General features: G+C 36.5%; 1 protein-coding gene across 2 annotated transcripts; it reads right to left on the bottom strand.

Annotated features, from left to right (window-relative positions):
* Positions 1 to 173: 173 nt before the first annotated feature.
* On the bottom strand, positions 174 to 19,151 carry LOC116301889 (leucine-rich repeat-containing protein 49). 2 transcript variants are annotated; one of them, XR_016121175.1, is made up of 19 exons: positions 18,762 to 19,151; positions 18,555 to 18,632; positions 17,943 to 18,099; positions 17,210 to 17,482; positions 11,298 to 11,403; positions 10,744 to 11,014; positions 10,440 to 10,583; positions 9,523 to 9,584; positions 8,216 to 8,363; positions 7,737 to 7,820; positions 6,610 to 6,683; positions 5,579 to 5,638; positions 4,904 to 5,117; positions 3,978 to 4,163; positions 3,629 to 3,738; positions 3,240 to 3,290; positions 2,518 to 2,593; positions 2,148 to 2,404; positions 174 to 1,979 (listed from the first exon to the last, which is right to left on the bottom strand). XR_016121175.1 is itself a non-coding variant. In XM_089037130.1 (18 exons), the coding sequence occupies exons 1-18, from the start codon at positions 18,813 to 18,815 to the stop codon at positions 2,201 to 2,203; spliced, it is 2,352 nt and encodes a 783-aa protein (XP_088893256.1). In that variant the 5' UTR covers positions 18,816 to 19,151; the 3' UTR covers positions 174 to 2,200. The 2 variants fall into 2 exon arrangements, 1 of the variants encoding a protein (XP_088893256.1); XM_089037130.1 differs by having other exon boundaries at positions 174 to 2,404.
* Between the last annotated feature and the right edge of the window lie 1,855 nt (positions 19,152 to 21,006).

Raw genomic sequence — 21,006 nt, 5'->3', positions numbered from 1 at the left:
TTAGCAACCCCCCGCGTGCATCCAGAACTGGATATACGCACGCTAAGCATGGACTATTCCTTAAAATCCTGCTCAAGCTAATAAACTCATCACAAGAGGAATCCTAGTTGAAAGGGTCATTGCAGTACAAATTAGACGCATCTTGGAAATATGTACAATACGATACAATACAATACGATAATAAACTTTATTTAAAGAGGGTAACGTATTAACCCAGAGAGTTATCTAACTTACGGCCCTCACAATCTAACTTACGGCCTGTCCCCTAAAACAGTCCCACAATGCACTACAATGCCAATTCGATCCAGTTTTTTCCTCGACCCCGGAATGGCTAATATTGAACTCCTCGAACCATCTGGAATTTGGTTGAAACAATAAAGTGGATAAAGATAAATCTTATAATACGCCTCAAGTGCCTCTAGTGGTTTTCAAAAACCCGTGAAACAGAGTGTAATAACTAAGGTGTAATAAATTGTAATGCACCGAAAACACAAAAGAAAATCAAAAGAAAATGCGGACAATAAAGTGTATTAAAGTGTAATACGCTAAAGTGTATTTCACTGGTTTTTGAAAACCACTCTAAAAGTGAATTGCGGCAAATTAAAGCTAATTTGATTTTACATGTAACCTTGCCGATGTTTATCTCAGAATGAGCGTTCTTCAAAGGTGAAACGAATTCTCATCTTCAGGATTGATAGAATTAGCAAATCCACTACTACTTAGTATTGTTCTAGAATTACACAATCGTGAGTCAAGTAGGCTTTGAAAAAAGATAAAAAGTTCAACGGCTGTTACGAGTGTTTGATCAGGGCATCCAAACACCGAGAAGATATATATATTGAACGACAACCATCATTTCCTGTGAACAAAGTACTAATAGGACGTTTGCATGGCGTCATTGACTTCTTACAAATTTAAATAAGAAAGAAAATTCGCGAAGCATTATGGTAGTGGGAATCAAATGACGCCATCATGCAAACTATTACTTTGTTCACAGGAAATGATGGCTGTCGTTCAATATATATATCTTCTCGGTGTTTGGATGTCCTGATCAAACACTCGCACTCGTTTTTGATCTATTACATGCAAACGCCCTATTGATTAGAAAATGCGCAATTTATGTAGGGAAAACAATAATGAAGTAGGGCTTCAAAGATTTAAACTTTATTATATAAAAACATCTTTGATATGAGTGAGATTATAATATATATTATTCATGTGCTCATAACGTGTATTGTGTATGTATCGTGTATGTATATCAAAAAAATACATCATCCATCCAAAGCAATAGTGATCTATTTTGTTAAATAATGTTATTCAACGTCTTCCCCGAGTTCCTAGGAACCAGAACGACCGGAGATTTAGGGAGTGGTCAGATACTGGGAAACAAGGCGTCAAAGGGGGAAGGTTCAATGCCAATTCGCGTTCTATGCACCAAAACAAACCAAATACCACGGGTGTCCAGGAAGATGAAGACACAGTCGTTAGTCCACTACAAAACAACCATGACTGTTAAGGGAGATAACGACACCGGAGTTTGTTGAATGTGAAGGTAATCTCTTCAGTCTCTGGAAAATATTTAGGGAGTATCCTGAAGAATGTTAGTATGCTTTTTCTAATAGTTGAATGGGGTTTCGTGGTTACTGGTCGACAACCACAGTACAACGGCTGTTCAGGAATGGATGAGAGCAGAGGAGTTGTTGAATATGAAGGTGGTTTTAATCTCTTTTAAGGAAAGTATTTAGAAAGGATCTTGAAGAATGGTAGCTGCTTTTCCTAATAGCTAAAAATCGGTGCCTGTCAACCACGTTTGTCTTATATCTGTGTTGTTTCCCCATACTCGTCTATCCAAACCAAGGTTACATCCACCACAAGTTGTCACTGTATGAAACGACGAACCAGTATTAATAGGCCCTTTGCAGCTCAGTAATCACGTGCTGATTAATTCACTGAGAGCAAATGAATGAACATCTTGATTCCTATGGGTGAAATATACTGGTGAGCAAACAAACTTTCTACAACCTGTTTCCAGAGATCGTAATAAAACAGAATTTCCGAACACACTGTTTACACATCGTTTCATTCAGTTCTTTACAAGTAGCTAAAAATAATCACCAATTTAAAATAAAATAAAAACATTTGCTCACCAATACAGACACGTGACCGTTAACCGCAAAGGGCCTATTAAGCTGATCTCCGGTTATTTGTTCTGTTTTATCTTTTCAAGTGACTGAACCATTTGTGAGTCCATATTGACCACATCATCGAAGGCTTCTTCAACAAGTTCGTTAAAAAGAGTCGGTAGTATTTTGTCCAGACGTTTTCGTTTTTGCTCGATTATTAACGTTTCGTTTACTATCTCTTTCATGTAGTTATGGGCGAATGCTTTCCTCGCGTCTGCCTCCTAGATCATTAGGAATTAATAATATAAAATGGGTTATACATTTGATGCAATTTCGTTACCTTTGGTACAGCATGCTTGGTAGGAAGGAATATTTATTTGCATGCTTTCAATACCTCTTTTTTCTTCGTGTAAATATCAGACGACCAGTACTGTAGTCCAGCTCTACCGACTGACTCAGCTGAAGACGTCCTTGGGAGGGAAAAGGGAAAAGGAGAATGAACAGTGGAATAAAAAGATGGAAAAATGGAAGTGAAAACAGATAATGCTTTTCCTTTGTATTGATGGGTTGCAAGCATTCCCAAGAGAGTCAAAAGACAAAAGCATGGCGGCCATTGTGGTGCCGTTAACGATGGTGGCACCAACATGGCCGCGATGACGTAACGTGCAATCGAAGAATAACTTTACGAGTTCGCATTTTCGTATCTATTCATTTGCGTATTGAGTTGTTACTCTAGTAAACGCCCGTGCCCTTGTCAAATCTCACTGAATTCCTATGTCTTGTCTAATTAAGCGCTAACTATCTCCTATTTCATCCTAATTATTTCACGGGTATATTATTTGCACTCTAGTCGGTTAAATATATAAATGCAAACAAGTTTTGAATTAAAGTTAAATTTAATGTCTTGGTTTTCAGAGCCAGCACTTTTTGCCATTAGTAAGCTATAACTTATAGCCAAGCTGTAGTTCATCCAATCAGGACGCAGCATTCAAGATAGACTACTAGTTGAATTTGACTAAATAAATATGTATACAGACTAATAGAATAAATAGAATTAAGAGAACTAAAAGAAAAATGAAATGGGAAAGTGAATATAATAAAATCAAACCATCAAACCTTTCATGTTTTCCCTCTGATTTCTTTGTCTTTTCGTCAGTATTTTTCCTTCTGTGAAAATATAAAGCAAAACTATAAAAGACCTCTTTAGCTTGGGCGTAATGATATCCTATTTCTAACCACGTGTCATTCTCATGAAAATAAGATTCTTTGCTTTGGTTGTACCCATATTCATGTGTCTTATCATGCGCAACCGTTAAACAAAGAAATAATACTCTAGGGAATGACACATGTCATGAAACATTACACCCTAAGAGGTTCATCAAAAATAAATAAAAAAGAGAAAGAAAGAAAGAAAGAAAGAAAGAAAGAAAGAAAGAAAGAAAGAAAGAAAGAAAGAAAGAAAGAACGTGGAAAGAATGTAACAGAAGTAGATATGTTTAGTGTACCTTGAATCCCCTAAAAGAGACAGAAGTCTTGATTGAGGTAATTGAGAAGTTGTAAGATGAGCAAGACTGCCAAATAGCTTCTCGGCTATTACGGTATCTTCCGCTGTTATCTGAAGATATGGAAAACAGATAAATGATATTTGCATCAAAAATGTCTAGCTATTTTCTTCGGCAAGGATAGAAAACTTCGATTTTCTCTTTCCTTTCGTTTTTCCTTTTAGCCTTTTCATTAGCTTTCATTTTCCCTTCTTAGTCCTTTTCCTCGTTCTCTTTCTCATCCTCTCCTCTCCTCTCCTCTCCTTTCCTCTCCTCTCCTCAACCCAATATTAGTCAAGGAAACAATACTCACTTCGATGTCATTGATCTTGCTAAGAGAGAAATGCGACAGCCTGAACAGAGTATAATGCTTCCATAACGTATATTTAGTGACTGGGTTCCCCTCGTTGTTAATGGTCAGAAAATCCAGTTTTCGTAGTGAACAAAGAGCGTTGATTTGTCGTAGGCTGTTGATTTGAGTCTCGGTGAATATTAAGCCCTTTAGAGAAATACACGAGTGTATTAATGCATATATTTAAAGAATTATGTAGATCATCCAAGGACTACAACTGAAATTCTAAAAGAAATTGTTGTTTAAAACTACCATGTCATCAATAATTGTATGATCCATGATTGTTATAGATCGTTTTCTCAAGGTTGCGTGCGCATCCAACTTAACGGGCCACAAAATTGATAAATGCAAATTCAGTAAAATTGAGAAGCCAGTTTTCTATTTGAAGAGGAGAATAATCAATTTTATGAATTCTTATCAAAAAAAAAAAAAAAAAAATCATCGAAATGTATGAAAAGTATCATTATAAGCTCCTGTTCTGTTATCGTAGCCCGTCAAGTTCCCTACATTTGCATGCGCACGCAACTTAAGAAAACGGTATATGGACCTTTATCACACGGCAGCCATGTTTATCCTCATGAGAATAAAATCCTTTGTTTCGCCCGCATAAATTTATTCTCAAACTCTTGTATGCGAGGCTACGCGCGGTAGAATCTATTGTTCCAACCAACAAGGCTGCCGCGTGAAAAAGGCCCATTGCTAAATCTAGAACTATGACACCAAAGCATTGCGCGCTTTGTAGATAAGGATTATTTTAAAACAATTGTCATCATGCTGGACTCGATAGAAGGGATTTCGACAGGTCCCATATTTACAGGTACCCAATAATTAAATCTGCAATAAAACAAGCTCCCTATTTTGGACCATTATTTTTGTTATTTACTTACCACAAGTGAAGGGAAGCGTGTGCTTATTTTACTGAAGTACGGTACAATTGTATCATAATTGATAAATTTGATTGACATGTTCAAGACAGAATTGACTGCTTGTGCGCCCCAGTTCCTGTCCAGTGCATCCAGTGATCCTGGACCGTACAGATATAATGTATCGCCGTCTAACTCAGCCAGGTGACATATACTAAGTGAGTCACCGTCTATCAACCTGTATGAAAAAAAAAAAAAGAATGGATAAAATGAAAGAATGAAAGGGATGAAAAAATTAATGAAAGAAAAATGACTGAACGAAACGAAGCCAAGGAAGAGAAACAGAAAGAAAACATACACGGATGGATGGATGTAAAAAGTAAGGAAAAAGGGAAAAAGAAGGGGAGAAAGGAGGGAAGGAAGGGAGGGAGGAAGGGAGGGAGCGAGGGAGGGAGGAAGGGAGGGAAGGAGGAAGGGAGGAAGGGAGGGAGGGAGGGAGGAAGGAGGAAGGAGGAAGGGAGGAAGGGAGGGAGAGAGGGTGGGAGGGAGGGAGGGAGGAACAGAGGGAAAAAAAGAAATATTCATAAAAGGAATAAGAGACGCTTGCCACCAGTCCAGTCGAAAATTATGGACCACAGTACATGATAGCTGTGCATGATAAAGTAATATGTTATGCGTCTAAGAAGAAACGGTACTTACTTGATAGCATCATTAGCATCATTTTGATAAGACGAAATATCCGACAGAGTTTTAGGATTACTGTTGGAACCAATCAAACAAAACTTTACTATTAATGATAATAGGTAATGACTAATCTGTCTCCCTACACTATCCCGCCCTACTCCTGCTACTTTCATATTGCCATACAGTCATAGTGGTTTGTTTATATGGTAACGTGTTGAGGTTTTTCATGTGACGTCGAGCTGTAGAGAAATTTGTTTGATTTGAAAAAGGAGTTCATATTCAAAGTTGTCATACCAAAATACGTAAAACTGAGAAATTTAGCGTGAAGATCGCACGCAAACTATTGAAGATATGATTTTTTTAAACACGAAATTTTACGAAGAAATATATATCTAATTGAGCTTATCTGCGCAGTATATCAAGCAACTTATGCAACTTCTAATTATTAATTTGCCGGCCAACAAGCATTACTTTGTAAAAGTTGTAAGGTTCAAAAATTCATGCAGTGTGTGTTGCACCTAAAGTCCTTGCTAACTTCTGTTCAATCTCCTTGCAGAAGTAATTGCTTACTATCAATCACGTGACTTTTGGAGTTGACTGGGGGGCAAACAAGCGGTTGACTGGGGGGCAACTAGCGGATACTAAGTCAAAACATATCAAAATAAGTCCTCAAACTATTGTATTTGACTATTTTCACGACATCAAACCAGAAAACAAGAGATCAAACAACCTCCAGGATTCTACAAGCCATCAGAAAAGAGCTATTACCGGAAGCGACATCTATTGATAGCAACCTATTGCTATTACCCATTCCGAGTTTGAGGGGGAAAACTGGGTCCAGTAGGTATTAAAGTGCATTTTGGGACAATCTTCACGAAACTTTCCAATTTTCCTAATATCTATATGAGCGATTTTACTGTAAACTCTTTTTTCTGATAAAGCAAAAAAAAAAAGCTCAATAGTGGATTAGGAAGTAAACCAATGGGTTGCAGTGAGATAGTGAGATATAGTCACTGTAAGTGAATTACTGAGCTTAATCAACCTACGTTTGTCTAGAGCTCTTTAGCTGTGCGACTTCCCATTGCCTCTGGGCGTTACTGATTGCAATACGACGCTTTTCCTAAAACATCGATTAATCAATCCAAAGAAAGTTATATTAATGATTACCTTAATATAGGCCTTTTCTGAGTTCCATAAACAAGATGTATTGATTCTGGTCTTGTTTGGGTATAAACAACACCATATAAGGCATGATTAACCTGGGAAAATGTTTGTACCCAAGCTAGACCACAATGCACCATGTTCGCTGTCTCGGAAAGGGTCTTAGCAACATCCTCAACTCACATGCGACACCAGAGTTAGCCAGCACCGTGGCTCAAAAAACAGGGGTTTGAAACCTGCATTTTCTCGGACACCTACTCAAAACCTAACGAGCTAATTCGCTCAGTGAGTTAGCCCAGAGGTCGTTTAAGAGTTTGGCAAAAGTCGAAGGTTTTTGAATTGGACACAACGCATCAACCAAACTTTATCCCATTGGCTATAGTAAAATAGACAACTGAGAGGCATGCAGAATTCAGAAGGCATGCAATATATGAATACCTTCATTTGCTACGCTAGGCGTCGTGCTTCTCCTATAACACTTCTCTTGTGTTGTGCAAACCCCTGCGTGTTTTATGACTGCACACATCACGCCCGCGCGTTTTCTATATCTTCTATTTCAATAAGCCTTTTCATAGTTTAAGAATCGATTCCACTGCACATGCGATTTTATCCCGAATTTTTCACCTTCTTTTGTTTAATTAAGAACAAAGAAGGTTTAGACAAAATAATATAGAAATTCGGGATAAAATCGCATGCGCAGTGGAATCGATTCTTAAACTATGAAAAGGCTTATAGACAACAGAGAGACATGCAGAATTCAGAAGGCATGCAAGTATATCTATACCTTGATCTGCTTACGCGACAGCAAGCAAGAAATGGAATTTAAGTTCTGTTTAGAATGACAGTGAAAGAGTTAGATTGAGAACTGAGTGAAGTGGAAGTATTGGTCAAATGAGGAAAACATGGAGCAGTTAAAAGAGTGAGAAGAGTATTATCAAAGAAGTGCACTGAAAAAATGAGAAATATGAAATATGAAAAATGGGAAATATGGAAACCAAGGTATGATATATACCTTTAGGATGGCGAGTTTATTGATTTCTCGCTTCTTTTCTTCTTCTTTCTTCGCCATAACTGTAGCTATTCTTCGCTCTTCCTCCTGAAACCAAGTAGATATACACGAATTTATACTTTACTATTTTGCAAAACATATATACAACACATAAAGGAAAGTCCAAAGCTTTCCACACAGAGAACTCCTTGTTACTGCTAGAAGGGGGAAAGGAGGACGAAACATTTGGGTAAGGCAGTTCTGGTTAAGCGAAATTCAATCAAGGCAAATCTCGTTCATTTATCTATCCCCCCCCCCCCCCCCCCCCCGTATATAATAAGTACACAATGGGTAGTTTGTAGTTTTATTCTAAGGAGTAAATAGGTAACCTTGACTCCAGAGGCCCAAGGCGCAAGGAAGCGAGATTTCACGCCAAAACAGTAAACGTCAGAGCGAGAAAAATAACCTCTGGACGCCAGAGTAGTAAATAGGGGAATATTTACCGTGATTCTCTTCACGTCTAGTTGTCTGATACACGTGACATGCTTAAGTATTGTTTGCTTGTAACTACTTTCACTGCAGAATGGATTGCCATCCAGAGAGAGCTCGATGATCGAGGGGGACTGCGATAGACATGAAATGTCTTCAAAACTGAAACCAATAAATAAACATCGTCACTAACAGTACTAATAGTAGCAGTGTTTGGTTACCATCCGCCTTCTAATTACCATCGTTATCATTGTCTTATGCACCACCATCAGCACTATTACCATCACCATCAAACAATGTTTTCCTCACCATCACCATTTCCAACGTAAACATGTGACATCATCGATCATCATTATCATTATTATCGTCACTACCACGATCACCACCAACATGCATCACCATCATCGTCGTCACTACCTCCATCACGCATCACCATCATCGTCGTCACTACCACCATCACCATCACCACCATCATGCATCACCATCATCGTCGTCACTACCTCCATCACGCATCACCATCATCGTCGTCACTACCACCATCCCCACCATCATGCATCACCATCACCATCATCGTCGTCACTTCCACCATCACCACCATCATGCATCACCATCACTGTCGTCACTACCACCATCACCACCATCATGCATCATGCATCACCATCATCGTCGTCACTACCACCATCCCCACCATCATGCATCACCATCACCATCATCGTCGTCACTACCACCATCACCACCATCATGCATCACCATCACCATCATCGTCGTCACTTACCATCCATCACCACCATCATGCATCACCATCACCATCATCGTCGTCACTACCACCATCACCACCATCATGCATCACCATCACCATCATCGTCGTCACTACCACCATTACCACCATCATGCATCACCATCACTATCATCATCGTCAATACCACCATCACCACCATCATGCATCACCATCTTTATCATCATCGTCAATACCTCCATCATCACCATCATGCATCACCATCTTTATCATCATCGTCAATACCTCCATCATCACCATCATGCATCACCATCTTTATCATCATCGTCAATACCTCCATCATCACCATCATGCATCACCATCTTTATCATCATCGTCAATACCTCCATCATCACCATCATGCATCACCATCTTTATCATCATCGTCAATACCTCCATCATCACCATCATGCATCATCATCACCATCATCGTCGTCACTACCACCATCACCATCATCGTTGTCACTACCACCACCATCATCATTATTAATCATCACCTCTAAACCCACCACCATCAACCACCATAGTTGAAAGAACGACGCCTACCTTGTTATACAGTTAAAACTTAGAAAAAGTCGTTGAAGATTTTCCAATCTATTTACTTCCTCCTGTAAAAAAATCTTAAATCAGAAACTCTCTTACTGTCTTGACGTCATACCACAGGACGCCCAAGGACGGCATCCTAGGCTTTTACTTACCACTTATGATACCAATAAATTCTACCATACTTGATTTTTCACAACGGGTATAAATATAAATCTGCGCGGACATCTTTTCTAGCTTGACTAAGTAATAGTTGGACTTATGATAAGATCCGACTGTTACTTAGCTAAACTAGAGTTTGGGTTTCCTGTGTCAGCACACTGTGCAAGGTCAGATCAATAACTAGGCAATCGAAGTTATGGAAGTATTAGACAAGAGAGATTTTATAAGAAAGGTCTGGAGAGATTAAAAGAAAAAAGAAAAAAAAAAGAAGGGTCTGGTATAAATTAAAGTACACCTTTTTCAACTTTCCCTAACGTCCTGCCCTTCTTGATCCTTCTCCTTGAAGTATTCATATACTAAAATACCCAAATTATTGTACCGCCCCCCACCTTCTAATGAACGTCCTATCACATCAACTGTCGTGAGTGCTAAGTATGTGTAGTATAACAACTAATTCAAAAAAAGTGATCAAACCCAAAGGAGATAGGTAAAAGGTCATTCCAAGATGGAAAGGAATTATGTGTATACGCCTAAACACTAATAATCCAGGTGTTTAAAATTGTTACGTCGACTACAAACAACACTGGGTATATGTCAACACTATCCTCCGTGTTCTTGAGGAGAATAATAAAAAAGACAAAACACGAGGCATGGCTGTTCATGACCCTCGAACAATCTCCTTTTGATTATCTGCTATTGCTTATCGCCTTTGGCTCGGACAACCTTTTTTAAATAGGTATATACGAACAGTGCCTTACCACAGTGCATATTTGATTTCTGCGCAGGTTAAGCTCTGCTAACGCCGTCATTCCACTGATATTCGACACATGTTGAATCTCATTCCCGGCGAGATTCAATACTCGGAGTTCACTCAAATGATTCAAATTCTCGATTTTACTAATCTATAAACAAATATAACAAAAACAGTGAATAAAAAAACAATTATGATAAATATGCAGAATTGTGTAGCGAAGTGCAAGTTTAACGCGCACTCTGATTGGCTAAAAATCTATGAACTATAAACGTTTGAACTGGATTTCATCTTATACAACTATTACTTACTCTATTTCCGTGTAGATCAAGAACGTCTAGCTTGGTCAAAGTTTCTAGATTATGAATCCTTCGTATTCTATTTTTGCCAAGCATCAGTACTCGTAAAGACTTCAAGCAACTCAGTCCTGCGATCTCTTCTATCTGATTATCGTAGATGTCCAAGAAGATCAGTCTTCTTAGGTTTGATAAATGTTGAATTTTTGTGATGAGATTGTGCTGAAAGTTTAGAAGTCGTAAATTCTCTTCTCCTTCTAGAAGTGGACAAACTGTTAGACGTCGTCTGGAAAAAGAAAACAGCAATTGCTTCAATCTTAGATGACTTCAACATCACCCGCGTCAATCTTAGAAGACTTCGACATCACCCCAATCAATCCCACAATCCTATGCGCCACGAGTTCGTCATGACTCTTCCTTTGACTTGTAATGACCTCGTGGTTCAAGGCAATCTGGACGACATTATAACGCTCTGTCGTCACGCGCGTCAAACCCATACTCCCATGCGCCACGAGGTCGTTACGACTTCTTTTTTAAACTTCGTAAACACTTGTCGTGTTATAACATACCTGTCTAAGTTAAGTCTATCAGGGTTAGCTTGTCTTTCATCAGGCAATCTATACACTACAGGAACACCAGGTGCTGATGGTGACTCGGCAAAGATCACACGGTCCCCTAAAAAAACGATAAACAATACAATAAAGCAATGCTATCAGTCAACAGATACACACTATTTGCATTGAATATATTCGGCTAAACATCTTATATAGCTGTGTAATTATGAGTTACGCAGTATTTCTCATAATTTGTGCGTTCTTTTAAACGGAAAGCTATTCGACTGTTACTAACATAGGAAGTTCTCATAATTTGTGCGTTCTTTTAGACGGAAAGCCATTCGACTGTTATTAACATTGTAAGTTCTCATATTTTTTGCGTTCTTTTAGACGGAAAGCCATTCGACTGTTATTAAGGATGGTGGGTACAGTTCGCGACCCATTTTTATTTGAATGAAACTGTGTCAGTTATTTAGAGTACCCAAGGGGCTATCTAAAAATGTGAAAAAATTGGGAGGTCCCCACGCATCCAAGCGAGATAATTGTCATTAAAGACCCGATGACGTGAGCGCATTTCGAAGCACTTCAAAAAATCACATATCCCTTGTATTTGGCTTAAGTACATCGAAATATTGTCTAAAATAATCTTAAACATGAATATTTTTCATATTGATAAAAAGATTTGAAGTTGCAAAGGTGAAAGTACATTTTTTTTCTGCTTTTGCACAAAAGTAGGTAAAATTTCAATTTTGGACAAAAACACAAAATCAAAAAAGAAACTACTCAGAATTATTTTTATTTTTGAAATAGTACATTCAAAATTATCTTAAGTGTTTACAAAACATACCAAGCAAATTAAAAACTGGGGTCGCCATGCGTTTTTGGAGTTATGATTTTTTGAATATCAGATTTCAAGCTTTTTTCCAGCGATGGTTACAAATTTCCTCCACCCCTCCCCTGAGAGACGTGGTTGAGCATTGCATTATGGGATGGTAAACATGGCGGACTACTGCAAGAACTACTGGAAGAAAACGGTCACTAAATTGTTCTAGAGAATGCAATAAGAAAACCTTGTAGGGATAACTGAGAATTGAATAAAGACTCAAGATTTTCATAGAAGAAACTAAGTGAGTTTTTCCCGAGCAAACGGAGTTCAAAACCTCGTATTCGCATTGAATGTAAAACAAACTACCAAGTCCAAACTTTTTTTCGTCGATCAATTTATGAAGTTTAAGTGCCTCTTTACATTCACTAAACCCTCTTTCTAACTACTCCATCAGGTAATCTAACTCAATAATTCTCCTTCCTTCAATTACTATTTTGTGTTTTTTCAGGTTTCTCCGCCGCTTGTGATCTTTTTCGTCTAATTTTTGTCTTCACCGGTACTCTATTTCTGACAAATCTACCATCTTGTCGTCGTTTTCTCCTTTTCACAACATTCATTTTCATTTTCATAGTACAATTAAACTATCCCATACAGACACCCATGAAAAAATTGCTATTTTTTTAAAGAAAAAAGATTACAACAATGATCACGCATTTATTTCGCTTTGTTGTTTATATTTTTGAAAACATTGGAGTTCCTGTGGATTACGTAATGTGCGCAGTAAAAGTGCGCGCTGACAACTGTACCCACCATCCTTAACATAGTAAGTTCTCATATTTTTTGCGTTCTTTTAGACGGAAAGCCATTCGACTGTTATTAACATAGTAAGTTCTCATATTTTTTGCGTTCTTTTAGACGGAAAGCCATTCGACTGTTATTAACATAGTAAGTTCTCATATTTTTTGCGTTCTTTTAGACGGAAAGCCATTCGACTGTTATTAACATAGTAAGTTCTCATATTTTTTGCGTTCTTTTAGACGGAAAGCCATTCGACTGTTACTAACATAGTAAGTTATCATATTTTGTGCGTTCTTTTAGACGGAAAGCCATTCGACTGTTACTAACATAGTAAGTTATCATATTTTTTGCGTTCTTTTAGACGGAAAGCCATTCGACTGTTACTAGCATTGTAAGTTCTCACATTTTTGTGCGTTCTTGTGCATGTCGGGTATGTTACTTTGCAGAACTGTATAATAATTACATGTATAGATCGCTTTCAACCTCTTCCATGAAAATAAAAGGACAAAAGTGGTGGACCCCATGTTGGCCGGCTGCGACATCGAAAGCACCCCAGGAATTCATTTTCAATCGGGCACATATGCATATTTGTTCTCTTAAATCATAATGAAAAAACTGGAAGAGTAAAAGAACGCATTTTGATAAAAATGGGAATAGGAGAATATGAATGATAATGAAAAAGGAAGGGAATAAATGAAAACTGAATGGTAAAAAGAATAGTAAGTGAAAATAAAAATATAAAAATAGGAATAAAATCTGAATATTTTCTTGAAAATTGTTAAAAATTAATAGCAAACCATCATTCTGTCTCTAATTTATCTAATAAATAATTTCTGTATCATTGAACTAAGATCTTTAGTTGTCAAGTCAGTTCAACAACCCACCTCTTCCAAGTATACTGAATGCAGTAGAACATGATGGGAAATAGAACGGATTCATGTCCGATTCGCGACGACCAGACAGAATTAGAAATACGAAGGTTTTCCAACATCTAATAATAGCAAGACCATTCCAAAAGAAACGCCTCGTAGAAAGATCAAAATTGTTTTTTTTCCTCCACAGCACAAGTTACAGATTTTGCGAGAAAAAGTTTAGTGCGAAAGACTCTGAAGTGGCATACTCTTAAGAGTGAATAATGATGATATTCAAGACGGATACGCAAACTGCTGCTTAGAAAGAATAATACAATAGCAAGATATGTATTATTTAAAGATACTTTACAATGGGAAGCGGTTGGAAGTCGGCATTGTTAGATATGCAGAAATGGTGTGAAGATATATGCCAGGAAAACGACTTAGAATTCTAATTAAAAAAGTAGAAAAAATTAGAAAAATTATAATAATAATAAAACAAAAATATAATAAAACAAAAAAATGAACAAAAAAGGAAAAGGTTCTGATAAAAGCTTAAAAATAACGTCAAAATACAGCCACTAAAACAATTCAAAATTGAAGCTTATTTTTAATTGTAGTTTTTGGAAACATAAAAAGATAAATTCTGCTAAGTGAGATAAGCACAGCTAGACACCCTATTAACAGATTCTACAAAAGACCTCCTTTAAGTAGGAAACTGAAGTACCATAGTTTTGTGACCACATGCTGTAAAAGTTTCAGAAATGTAATCTTCATACAAAAACGGTGACCAGTGTATCAGCGTTGTAGCCAATAGCAACGATCTCCGATAATTAATAAAATCGGGGGAACAGACGCGATGGCCTGGATGCATGAACCGGAGATTTCAAGATTATTTGAATAGCGTTGGAAATTGAGCGCCGAAATATGGAAAAATCATGATTATATGGTGACCGAAAGAGGCTTGGGGAGACATAAAAAAAGAATAAAAAGCAACGATCATCGAGACAACTCTATCGGCCAATGAAAAGCAAAGAAAACACTGAACAACTACTACAACGGCAACAGCAATAACAAAAGCAGCAGCGACGACAATAATATGATTTAGAGGTAAAAATTGCTGAAGAAAAAATTCGAGGTCTAATATAGATATACGTAATGTAAAAGCAAATATTCGAAACAAAATGAAATACAGAGTGTAAATTACTTGCTAAGTTGGTGATGAGTGGTTACTTCACTATGCACAGAAAGGTGTCAAAGACAATATTCAACCAGTGTTATTTTACAACAATTCATATTCACAAAAATAAGTAGGAAGACGTCGTTTTTCGCTCGATTTTTTGTGGTTTCTTTTTGGTCTTTTTGTTGTGGTCGTTGTTGTTGTTTTTATCAAGCAAGTTTTTTTTCCAAAGCAACGTTAACAAAAGCCTAACAAATGAGAGTATTCTTTCCTTCTTTCTTTAGTTAATTATTTTGGTTTCCGCGGTAATCCAGCTATTCTATCAAAGTAAAAACGTTGACGGAAGTATGTCATATTATACTCTAAGCTGGATTCAGTTAATACTCATAATGTCATAGCAACCGATGTTGCACTGATATCTTCATGTCAAATGCTATCCACATATTTAACTTTAGAGCGTATTTTTTAAGCATGAAAAAAGAATAGCGGAAAGACAAAAGGCTGAAATTGAAAACAAGAAAGGAAAAAAATGTTGTAGAATTTTGAAGAGAAATGAAAATGGAAGAAACAGTAAAAAAAATTCAGGATTTTACTAAATAGTAATATTTTCAAACCGTACATGGAAAATTTCAAAAACGAAAAATAAGGGGGGAAATAAAGCACGACATGTAATAAGAATTGTTGAAGAATAGTTACGATGAATACAACGGAAAGAAACACATTGACAAAAGAATTTTAAAGAAAAAATATGACTACTTTACCTAGAGTTTTACCAGGATAGACCATCTTGTAAGTCACTAAGTTAACATATCGGCCGTCCATTTCTTTTTACCTTACAATATTGGCATCGTGTAATAAGATTCTGATGCACTCAATCAAGATGAAAATGATCACCAAATACTACTATTTTTTTCCGAGCTGATAGACAGAACAAAGTCTTGAAATATCCAAATCATGGTCGTAAAATAAACATGCTTTCATGAGGTGAACATGGTATTGTTGTCAATAGAACAGCTATTAAAGTCAGTCTGTGATTATACAAATGTCAGTTGCTCACCAGGGTGAAGAATACTAAGTGCCTGCCTTTCAAAGTTAGGAATAGGAAGAGGATGAAAGAGCAGAATCTATCATGGTAATCCTATTATCAATACCATATGGTTGATATCCTAGTATTTTATATGAATTATTTATGTTCTAAGAGTAGAGTCTAATGTAGATTCTAAATTGTTTAGAATGAGAGGAATTAGATCAATTTAATTCTATCATCCTTCCATAATCCCATATGAGCAACTATCGTATTATTTTCAAATTCTCTTTCCTGTTCAAATTATTTTGGATCATTTCCATTAGCATTCTTTCGAGAGAAAACTATGACTTATGGAATCAGTCTAGCATAGTTTGGGATGATATAATCAATCTGCAATATATGGGACCATATGTCTGTCCAATTTAGAAGTAGTTGAATTTAAAAAATTCCTCTGACTGCAAAATTTGACTCAGTCAATTAACCTCTTCCAATTTTGTCAGTCCTCAGAATTTATTTCATCCAATTATTTCCAAATTGGACAGCATGTAGTCCTATTACATATACGAACTGCACAATGGATAAGGGAAAAGATTACATAAACAAATGCAGAATAAAATATAATTTATCTACAATTACCTTGATCTATAGATAATGCAAGGAAATAGAATTTTACAAAGGAATAGAATAGCTTGAGTTTTTGGTATTGAGAGTTTTGGCTATTAAAATATAATACTGTAGTGGTATGTAGTAAAAAATATAAATTATATAAATATATATACTGTAGTGGTGGTGGGGTTTTCTCCATTTATGCATATATAATCCCTTTTCTTTTGTTTTCTTCCTTGAAAAAGTGGATTGGATCTATTGATTCTTACTGATTAAAAGTTAAATTCAATATTTCTGACCATAAAAAATTCTTAATACTTTTCGACACAAATTTTTTTAACTTCCTTAAAAAGAACAATAAACTGCACAAAAAGTGCTAAGTATGAGTGAACAATCATTTATCTAGCCAATGAGAGCACTTGGACCCACTTGAACCCCCAAAAAATTTAAAAATTACCACAGATCAAGAGAGTACAACTATCGAGAGTATATGCAGTTTACAATTTACAGAGCCAAAAAGTAGATGTGCATTGACTGCTTTGTAGTTTCATTGAATATTCATACACCATCAAAAGACCCTTAATTCCCTTACAAATTGCAACCCAACTATATCTGGAATGTGTGGACCACAGATATTACCTGGTAAAAAGACTTGGCTTTTATCAGTAACTCTTGCTTGTGAGCCAGCACTCAAAGCATTTCTTAACTGATAAGAATTCCCTTCATCATCTGTTGGCACCAGACCCTGATTTGCTTGGCTATGAGAAGCAGCTAGTGAGGTAGAACTCTCATTTGCAACAGACACTGATGGCTGGAAGACTTGCCTTTGGATCTTGTTCAGTTCTCGAAATGACGGAGTGGCAAAATTTTGACGGGAATCTTGGGAAGTGTCCATGGTTGAATGGGAATACTCTATAAAAAAATAAAAAAAGGATTAAGAAATGATGGAAACAGATAAATGCAACGAATGGAATGAAAATGTTAAATACAAAGTTAATGGGTATTTTTTGAGCTGGACTAACAAGGTTCATTAGTGCAGCTAGACCACAATGCACTACGTTCACTATCTTAGAAAAGAACTATGTTGTGTTATTAATAATATATAAATATGAAATTCTTACAGTAAAAATTATACAACATATTGGGATATTGATGGCTATGTGCTGGAAATCAATTGGATAACAATATGATTTTTAGCACCCTCATTGGTTTATCTGGTGTCATTCACCTGAAACAACCTCTAGGCTGGCCTAAGTAAGCTATAACTCACAGATTAAATTATTAATAATTAATACCATCAATTTTGATCATAAGCCATGATATCGTAGCCATGATACAGTTTTGTCTATCTGATCACTAATTATGTACTCACGAAGAACAGATGAAGATCTCTCATTTCCCCGAAGCTTGTCATTTTCTAAAGGAGACTTAGTAAGGCTAAACCGTCCACTTCTACCAAGGCTTGCCTCTGCACTAGATCCTGGTCTGACTGACGATACTGTGTCATTGCCCTGTTTCCAATCTGAGAGCTAATGGAGCATGCATTTTTAGAAGAGGAAAAGATTGGAGGAATCTAGGGGAGGGTTGTTCAAATCTGCAAACACCCAAAAAGGGAGGTATTTTTATTCAATAAAAGTTTATGGAATATAGAACAATAAAAAGAGGCACTATATTGGTTCCTTTAAAGGCAGATTATAAATTTTAGTACATTAACATTTCTCAAGAAAATTAAAATGAATTCTGCGAAAACAACGTTATGAAATAAAGAAAAAACTAGCAATAAAAGCTTAAGCCTATTAAAATATTAAATAATTATACCACTTTTCTCTTTTGTAAAATACTATGCAAGGAAGTATCAAGTTTACGCATGTTTGAGTTTATAATAAACTATATTATAAAATCTTGTTCAAACACAAAACAAGGTTTATTAATAACATGATTATCAACATAACCAAGGTAGTTCTAGAAAGCAGATAAAACGTACCTTTAGATTTGAGGACGGCCTTTCGCTCACAGGAGAAGCTTGTGCTTGCAAGCTATAGTTCAGACTAAAATTAATACCCTGAAATACAGAAAATATAGAATAATAAGGCCTAATTTAATTCAAACAGCTGAAACAAAGCTAGTATTGTTTGATATTACGCAAAAACAAATATATACAAACTAAGTTAATTCAATCTGAACAACTCACGTCTCTCGCGACAACACGGCCGGTTTTTGCAGCTCTGCTTGGATGATGGTACATAACGCGAACAAAATATGTACTTCAAATGTTTCTTCGTTATATACTTGTGGATATTTAGCATTATTAAAGGTATATTCAAAGTTACTCAGAGTTTAATTTGTCCAATAATCAAACTTCCACCCTCTTCCTCTAGGCGCCATATTGAATTTACCGCTGGATTCGTTGCCTGGCAGCCACTTCGAGATCCCGTATGTGTTTTCCACAGGAATCCCAAAGAAGAAATGAAGAGCAACTTCTTTTACGACACTGTTCCGAAGTATATGCGGAAAAATAACGAAAGCTTAGAAAATTTCGGAATTTCATTGGCTGATTAATATGTAGCGGAAATTTTCAATTAGTCTGTCAACATCACAGTACGATTTCAAGCTTGACTCTGAATAATGAGCGAAAAAATGGACTTCTAAAATGACTTCTACCAAGGATTTGTATGAAAAAGGTTTTGTCAAGACATTAGAAAATGTAAATGAGGCAATAGCTGAATATGAAGAAGAAACAAACTGCAAATTCGTACAGGGCCGTAACTAGCCCCCTAGCACCCCCCCCCCCCCCCAAAAGCTTAAGGTCCGCTCAACCATCTCCTTTTTCTTTTTTTTTTTGGTTCTGCTTTCTTGAAAAAAAAAGATCAATGGTCCGATTTCATTCGACGTGCACCCTCCCTGTAAAAGTTCTGGTTACGGCCCTGCCGTAGTTCTCAAGTAAGATAAATTATTTGGATCCAACCTTGGAGGTAATGAGATTATTGTTGTTTATAGCTATTAATTGGTAGATCAAACTCACTTGACGCTTTATTGTTAATGATTTAAAGACCTTCGAGATCTGAAGATCCGCAAAGTATTTTTTACCAGCAAGCTAAAGAAGACTAAAACCTCGGTCAATATTTCTTGGGATGGAATTCTATTTATATTTGTTGGGGAAAAGCGGCTTGCCTGTCATCAGGGTAGAGACAAAAATAATGCAGCAAAATCTAAAGCCAAGGCCAATCAAGAACAGATAAATAAAAGATTAAAAAAAACAATTAAGCATTAAATACAAATAATATTTTATTTTAATTCAAAATCATTAAAATCAATTCACAGCTGTCAGATCATAACGTACAGAAAAAGCGAAACAAAACAAAAGAAACTAAAAAATGTAACTGCCCTGTCATTATTGTCGTCCAACAAGTCATTAAGTTTCCGCAATTCGAGGTAAAGAGATTGAATATTTGGCACACTGGACCCTTATGTTTCATGCCGATTCATGTGTTGTGGCATCTCACGATTTTTACAATAGCTATCTTGCGCCTTTGCCTTTCCTCCATTTGTTTGTTGGATAATGTACATATTATATCGTGGGGAGTTTTGTTTGCACTCACCTTTACCAATGTAGTTATAACTCCATTAAAATGTTTTGTTATTGACATTGTTATTTTTGCATTGAAAGCGGCTTTGGAGTTTTCCCCTCAGCCATTCACTCCAATAGGGTAATTATCTTGACACGAAGGCATGAAAACATAAATGCTACACTAATAGAGTGTATTAGTGGGGTGGGATAGATATTCTATGTATTTTTTTTAGTCTTAACAGACATGAAGATATTAGACATGAACGTTATATAACCCGAGGTGAGTCAGTCTTACCCCTTAACGTATCCTTCTCATATCAGCCATAATGTTTCATTAATCTTACAAAATAACTGCGTCAAAGTAAATTTTCTGGTTATGTTAGACTTTTCATTAAGATTTCAAGTCAAAATACTAAAGTAAGATTTTGGCATGTTCCGACAATCCACATAGAAAAAGTCCGATCCAAGAAAAGAATCCAGATCCTGATTTTCCACAATTTTGGATTTTGAAGCAAAAACTAACAAATTCTAAAAGAGCAAGTGAAATGGGGATCAATGGTGTTATTTGTTTTGTTTTGGTCGTAAAGGAAATGGTTTTAAGAGCATCAAAAGTATGGACCAGCAAGCCACGTGTACGCCTACACAGCAGACCCACCTCCCCAAGGTACTAGGTACTACGATTGGCCTTTGTGGGGCCAAACTTTGGACACGAGCTTATTGAAAGTGTCGCACCTTTCCCCGCAAAGGCAGATAACCAAACATATTAAAATTCAATGCGATGTATGCTTTAGCCGCGCTGTTACTTTGATACCACGCAGGAGTGATCTATGAAATGATAAGGATTATCCAAACACGGTTTCTATATATG

Source organism: Actinia tenebrosa, unplaced genomic scaffold, assembly GCF_029948245.1.
Source record: "Actinia tenebrosa isolate PJP-AT-01 unplaced genomic scaffold, QUT_ActTen_1.0 PGA_scaffold0__85_contigs__length_37466705, whole genome shotgun sequence".
Taxonomy (NCBI): domain Eukaryota; kingdom Metazoa; phylum Cnidaria; class Anthozoa; order Actiniaria; family Actiniidae; genus Actinia; species Actinia tenebrosa.
The sequence above is the reverse complement of the archived record's forward strand: the minus strand, read 5'-3'. Positions and strand labels throughout refer to the sequence as shown.